The sequence below is a fragment of the Lottia gigantea genome (assembly GCF_000327385.1).
Source record: "Lottia gigantea unplaced genomic scaffold LOTGIsca_47, whole genome shotgun sequence".
NCBI classification, from domain to species: domain Eukaryota; kingdom Metazoa; phylum Mollusca; class Gastropoda; family Lottiidae; genus Lottia; species Lottia gigantea.
Genome location: NW_008709640.1, coordinates 1,302,685 through 1,310,571, shown reverse-complemented (window position 1 = coordinate 1,310,571; position 7,887 = coordinate 1,302,685). Strand labels below are relative to the sequence as shown.

Genomic DNA, 7,887 nt, shown 5'->3' with positions numbered 1-7,887 from the left:
GATAATTTTCAAGCCAGCAACTGGCATAAGTTGTTATTTTATCCGAAGGTTGTAATTCCAGAAATTATTTTATAACTCTTCGAAATGATAATCATTAAAGACGTGTTGATTTGATCTCAGTAGAGCTTTTTTTGGATGACTTTATATCAAACTGCATAACATACTTATGCTTTACTCATACACATGGTAACATGACGAAATTTTAATGTTTACTACTCAGGATAACGCTATGCTAGGTCACGGAAACCAATTGTGGGTATTTGGGTTGACGCAACTCTCAATATTGACGCAGCTTACAAAGTACATTTCGGATTTTTAACATTCAACATTTTTCAGCGTTATGACAACCAACCTTAAACATTAACTTTAAACATTGTTTAGGGCGATGCGAGATCCCATTATACTGTCATCCCCAATTTCATTAAGTGAAAACTGGCACATAGTTGTTTTAAGAATAAATCGTCGTATTGACGAGTCGTTTCGTCATCATTATTGGCATTTTCTTTCACTTGTAAATATTATAAGGTCTCTGAAGGGGCAGTCTTTAAAACCACCTCGGCTATCTGAGATCAGTTTACCAAACGATGTTAAAACCCCAAGCAAATATAAAGCCTTCAAGACCTCTTCATTAACTGGCATGTGTTTTACGCGTGCTGGGTAATGGTCTTCCTGTAAAGTTTTCCGGATATCTTTTTTATAGAGCTGTTTTCCGAGTTTGAGAGGACTGACATGTGAATAATCTGCGGGGTTTGATGAAGGATTGAGTAGGGGTTTATATTAAGCTTTGATCTCAGATTTGATTTCAAGGTTGGTAATCCAGGGCGTTTTGTATGCAGTGGGTATCTGAAATGTACACCATATTACATTTCCAGATACTATGACATCTTATTATATTTTTCACAGACTAACAGCCCCCTTTTCTTCACAGACTACGATATTTATCAAGTTTATATCAAAGGGGCGTCAGAAAAATCTTTCTGAATTTTAAATTAAAACATGGATGGATATGAATCACTTAAAATTATTTCGACAGGAAAAGATTTGCAACAATGTATTTTTAATATATATGCTTATTAGAGCATGTTGCCGCCACGTGTCGTATTTAGCATGAGAGACTGTCTTTAAGATCTCGTGAGATATCAAATTAATCGGCGCATGGCAAAAAACGTGTGAAAATTCATTTCTATTTTGAATAGAATCAATTTTAACTTGATTATCCCTTTAATCAAATACACGTGCAATTTCTCTTTTATTTTGCTGGGATCAAATAATTTCCAATTTTCTAGAAAGTAGAGCCTTGATCATTAAAATATTAAAATTGATATAAAAGTTGTTATCGTTGCAGAGTTAACTATGAAACGAAATGAAATATGGACATTTATGGGGGTGGAGTGGACAAACTTTGATAAATTTTAATGATTTTCTCTTCACGGCATTGAATACAAGTTAATCAAATTTACCTTTGTACATTTTATGGGAAAGATAAATAGGAGGCACAAGATTAAACAAGTTTTCCCTTTCACTTTAGACCTATTTAAAGTCAGACCAGACGTCAAGATGGCGCCACTATCAACTGGGTAATTTGCAGCAAATAAAAACTAATTATTGATTGGTCGATAAACTGATCAGCTAATAATTAAACGACTTTCTTTCTACCGGATATGAATTGTGAATTCTAAGCACGGTTACTTTAATTCGATATCCTGTTTAGTACTTGATTTTATGGAGAAGATAGGGTTAATGCTTGATATGACGAACGAACTGGTAGATCTAATAGTTAGCTCGAGATTGACAAGTAATAAATACCTCATAAAAGTAGAATATTGTTTACTCTCTTTACTACCGATCAAATTCCAATTTACTGGAAAGCTACTTGAATTAAAAGTGTACTTTCGTGAACACCTTCAGTAATAAATGAATAGGAGTATTGCGTCTACCTATTTCGCTTATATTGCGATTCGTGTTTATGTGGCTGAGAATTTGAAATACAACAAGAGAGATGACACATCACAAGTGACTCCATTCTCGAACCTTGATTTCTTTATCACTGATATCGTTTTGAATATTACTGATAGTGAGCATTATTGCTAGTGCCGTGATGTTTAATGACTAAAAACTCCAAACCCACCGTTATCAGCTATATATTACGTTTTTCGTTCCGAATGGACGTTTGGACCCTAAACCGAATCAACCGCTCAGATATGCATGGCAGACATGTTCGTTGACGATGGTAAGATGGTGAAGTTCATTTTTATCTTAAAAGAACGTTAAGGAATACTTATTTGTAGAATAGGTGAATAAATCCACAAAAAATATCTGTCATCGGTTGTATTATATTGGAACGCGTTTGCGTCATCTCTGATTGTCTCTGATCCCTATTTGTTTTATTTTTATGTATCCCTGTTATTTGTTCCACCTCTTGATATAATACTGATCAGGTAATTTTGTTACTTCTTGATGTATAAAACAATTGAAGCAGAAGATGTAGAAACCATCTCAGGAAATCACTTTCTGTTTTTGTTTCTCTCTAAATACTATGTGTGGTCAATAATATTCGCTAGTAATTAAGATAGCACCAGACTGTTTGGCGCCAAGTCTGTCAGAATTCATGGATAGAAACGATTTCGTTCAATTTAGCAGAAGAAAGCGGAATAATGGTGTCTTCTCAAGTCAAGCTATCAATTTGATCGGAGATTGATATTTGACACATCTTGAAAATTTATCTTACTGACAAATAAAAGTAAACTCTTCGAAATAAAATGTAAGGAAATACATATTTATGTCTTTGGTCAATGACATGCAATGTACAATGCGGAACATTTGGTAAGGACTGAGGCACCACCTATTGTTCGGAAGCAGGTGGCATCTGTATTTGTCAAATCTTAACGATTTGATGCTTCGCCTTGACCTTCGGCACAACTACATTCAAATTTTGCGATCAGCAAGTGAATGCTACAAATAGTTTATAAATGAGATACATTAAAATAATATATGTGAAAAACAAATCGAATCAAAAGGCAAATAAACCCTAAGTTTCCAGACACACGCCTGAAACATTTTTAACTAGTATAAGAAAATGTCCATTTGTACCTAGCATAATCACATATATCTACTGTATGTTCGATCTAAAAGTATAGCATTATTTTATGTGATACGAAAAGCGACACCATCGTGAAAATGCATTGCAAGGGAGATAAATTGTATATTGACAATTCAATAAGACCAATCTTACTAAATTGGAAATCGTAACCGCTTTATCCAATTGTAAACATTTATGATGTCAAACATCGGAACAAAAGAATAACAAAATAATAATTTCAATATAATTGATAAGTGTATTTCAACTCTAAAATAAAAATCAAAATATTAAATATATTAAAGGGGTATGTGATGAATGGAGAAGCGTAAAGCTAGCTAACCATAATTGAGAGTACTTCTGAGACTTTTGGCATTCACCCACCTAATACCTAATTGACTTGGCCTTTTGTAACACTTTGAAGTCACTCAAAAAAAGTGTTTAAGCCCCTGTTTTATTCTTTTTCCCACCAATTCGTGTTGAGAAGATGCGCAACGAAGTCCTCTTTCATTTCATATGCGGAAACCATATCTTGGAACAAGCTTTAACCCTTTCCAGAGCTAACCCTAATTGATTTTTCAAAAACTAGGGTTAACCCCAGCTTAACCCTAGGGTTAACCCCAGCTTAACCCCAGGTCTCGGTGGCTTGGCGGTTTGCGCACTTGCCTGGCAACTTTGAGGTCCCGTGTTCGAGCCCCAGTTGAAGCTTTTTCAAAAATTATTTTTTTGCGAAGTCAAACCGTCTCTTCTATCATTTTAAGTATACAAAAGGGGTCCCTGACATCCAGAATGGCCTAACCATAGGCCGAACCAAATCGTCCACATTAACCCCTTTGGCACCACTGGGGTATAAATTGTTTCGGGCCCATTTAAACCCCTGTGTTATTCTTTTTTCCGGACCATTTTGTGTTGAGAGGATGCGCAACGAAGTGCTCTTTCATTTCATATGCGGAAACCATATCTTGAAACAAGCCTTGACCCTTTCCTGAGCTAACCCTAATCGGTTTTTCAAAACTAGGGTTAACCCCAGCTTAACCCTAGGATTAACCTCGCTAACCCCAGGACTCGGTGGCCTGGCAGTTTGCGCACTTGCCTGGCAACTATGAGGTCCCGGGTTCGAATCCCAGTTGAAGCTTTTTTAAAAATTCTTATTAAGAATGTAGTAAGTGCAATTTTAGAATGTAGTCCGTCCTATTTTTAAAAATTCCCTTTTGGGGATTTTGCATGCCTATTTTTTTGTCTAGACTTGGGATTTGATGTCTAAAATTGCATTTTTAAGCGGATGTTGATAAAATGTAGTGGTCTACTTTCAGATTGGCTAGTTGAAGATTTTCATGGTCATCATATATTGAATTTTTGTCCAGAAACTAAGCAAAAGGGAGAGAGCAAGAAGATTTCTAAAAATAGCCTAGACTACATTTGTATACAACCATTTGCATAAAAACTGTTTTAGTGCCAGTATACAGTTCTATGGTGGAGTAAGTCTTTAAAACTGCTATGAATTATCTCCCTTTGGACACAAATAGTAAACTATTTCCTTTAACAATATGGTTTTATTCAATTGCAAAGAAAGAGTCGCAAATAATATCTTTGGAATTCACAATTAATATGGAACTTTCAAGTTCTAAATATATGAAATGCTATCTCTGTATAATGATGGATGACATTAACATGATATAATATGCACAAATTCATAAGTAATTAAATGCAAAAACTAAAAAACAACTAACATACTTGAGTATATAAACTGTAAATAATATAAAATTATATAAAAAAAATCTATATAGATCAACATTTGGATCAACTAGCAAATAGACATATATTTATGCTATAATAAAGTTTATCATAGGTTATATGTGTTAATATTCATTTCATCAAGAAACACTTTTGATTTTGGTTCACATTTGGAAAAATTGCTATTAAGGTTCTCATTTGAAAATATTGCAATCATTATAGGTAATTTGATTATAGGTTACATCAATTTTTTATGCCCTTCTGTCAACCTAGCTTTTTTTCATGCATTTTACATTGTACACAAAATACAAGCATATATACTAAAACCCGTAGAAAATTATGGCACATACAATAAATATAAAAGTACAAAGCAATTATGAACCATTAAAAAATATAAGCTTAGATTGGCCTACACACTGTTTTGAAATTAAGAAATATTCCTGGTATTTGTCTCATATCTAGCCTCTGGTACCCATTCTTTTACTGATGCCTAGCTTGGGTCAGGAAAATAAGCCACAACTAAAAAAATTTAACGAATTTAAATGTTCTGTCAGATATGACATTGAAATTATACTTCTCCATACAAAAGTGAAACAAATAACTGGCATTGTGGATCTATCAAAGGCAAGGTAATAGTCATAAAATTTCAAAGAGTGTAATACAAAGGCAGTCCCATAGCAATCCATCTTAAAATCCTCTCTGAAAGGATTTCAGCATCAGCCATTTCGTTGTAACCTTTAAAAGTTTCATAAAACCTAATTGAACAAATTCTTGTCACAGAACTGAATTAAAGCATTCCAATAATTGCTACAGTTAAATACCATTCAAAAGTAACTGATTATCTACTGAACTTACACAATTCTTAAAGCCCACAGGAAGAAAATGTTACCAACAACCAGTGCATAATGTAAGAGATCAACTCTTGGAATCCCAGCATAAAATCCATCAACTCCAATTTGTGTTCCAGCAAAAATATAAATGCATGCTGCTACAACTCCATATACATTCCAGGATTGTAGAGAGGCAAGAATTACAGTAAGCATTGCCAGCCCACTACAGGCTTGAGTTGCTAATACAGACTGTGAATGTTCTAGAAACTGTCCAACTATCAAAACTACCACAAAAAACATGAAGTTCAAATTCATTAAGAAGGGTAATGAATCCCGACAAAACCCACTAGCAATTAATGACATTCCTGCAACTGTCGCTATCCATGACATAAATTTATGCGCCTTGACGACTTTAGACAGAGGAAAAGTCTGTGAGAATCTGTAGACTCCAACTGAAGCTGCTGCTCCCTGTAGTAGTAGTCCAACGGCAGCAAAAAAATTAAACCATATTGTATAATAAACCACATAAAATACTGTTAAAGCTAGAACCAGGTCCGAAACTGCAGTACTAACTTGTCGAGCCATTCTCTGTAATACAAAACAATATTTATTAGTCACCTAATATTTTACAAATTACACATTTTACAAGCTCATTTTAAAACCTTATAGGGCCTATCATGCACATCTATTGTCCAGGCATGATACACTTAAAAACCAGAGTTAGTTGCACAAGTTATGCATGCTACATTATTCCAGAGATAAAAGTGAACTTAATATGACAATTATACTACATGATAAACCATAATTAAAGCCTGCCTTCCAATACCATTAATATCATGCCATTATGGTGCCATGTGTCACATAGAATAGATAATGAATTATTCATATGCATACAACAAATGGAAGGAGATTGATGATCTATTAGACCAATATTTTTTAAATATATTGCCAATTTCTTTTTCTTTGTAAGCTGCAAAGTTTGGATTCATGATTAATGACTATGAAATTCAGTGTCATCTGCAGGGGTCAACTTATGAATGTAACCAAATAAGTTAACGCCCTGTTACTAGGCCTAGTCTAATAATTTTCATAAAGAAAGATCACTCGTGTAAAAATATCATACCTTTATTATTTCTGCCCTGTTTACATTCAATTCTAAATTCTATACAAACTGCAATAAGCACGGGTTTTAAAGCCAAAAGTCGCAAGCCTTGTTTAAGGTAAAGGATGTTAATGTGATATTTTGAACCGGAACAAATAAAGTGTAAACCTCTTGAATTGGATTGGAAATATTGAATATTTATTGGCTGCTGCCAAGAAATTCATCTGAAACCGGTTTCAGTTTTGGGGGAATACCTCAACCTAGACGGCGCTTCATACGATTAGCGAATGACGCTGTGAGAAGAAAGGAAATTTCACAGAACTTGTGTTGTTGTGTATGGAGCCGGTGATCACTGCCACTGGATGTAACAGATATTTTGGAAATAAAAGGATTTATCGGCAACCACTGTAAGGTTTCTTTCTATATCTGAAATTAAATTTACGTGACAATAAGAATTTGGTACGATCGTAAAAAATTGCAGAGTGTCAACAACTACAAGTAATTTGAGCAACAACAGCTGCGATTCTCGATCTCTCACTCACTCACTGACTCAGTCGGCAAGTGTCATGTGAGCCACTTTGTTAGTGTTAGATATATGCAGAGTCTGTCTATGAAGCTTTGAATTACTTTCAGTGTATACTATTAAACTAGGCTGAGCTATGGCTATTTAAATCAAGATCACAAAAGTAAATTTTTGTTTCTCTATTAGATCTAGCCTATTTTGATTTAATTAGATCTAGTTATTTTCGCAGTAGCCTACAGAAGGCCGAATTGCCTATAGGGCCTACTTGCTGCTGATAAAGTACCAAGAATTTCACACATTTTCAAATTTATATTAGAATCTTGGTGAATTGCATGTGTATCAATATATTTTCAGGAACAGAAATAGAATCAGGCCTAGTGCAAAAAGGGGTGTGAATTATTTGTGTTGTCAAAAAGGAAGATGGATATTTATCTAATTTGATGTGAAAAGGATTAATTATTCAACATATTTATTTATTGTTGTTTGTGTTGACAACTGTTAAAAATGTCTACGAAGGTCACAAGACTAGTATGCTATCTTTTATTTAGGATTTTGTTACCTATAACACTTTTAACAGGTAGGCCTAACTTTTATAACATTTTTTCTTCGGAGAGCATTGAAA

The 7,887-nt window shown here is 34.2% G+C and overlaps 1 protein-coding gene across 1 annotated transcript; it reads right to left on the bottom strand.

Annotated features, from left to right (window-relative positions):
* Positions 1-5,361: 5,361 nt before the first annotated feature.
* On the bottom strand, positions 5,362-6,777 carry LOTGIDRAFT_204307 (hypothetical protein). Its single transcript, XM_009061323.1, has 2 exons — positions 6,764-6,777; positions 5,362-6,228 (listed from the first exon to the last, which is right to left on the bottom strand). The coding sequence occupies exon 2, from the start codon at positions 6,223-6,225 to the stop codon at positions 5,662-5,664; it is 564 nt and encodes a 187-aa protein (XP_009059571.1). The 5' UTR covers positions 6,226-6,228; positions 6,764-6,777; the 3' UTR covers positions 5,362-5,661.
* Positions 6,778-7,887: the final 1,110 nt, after the last annotated feature.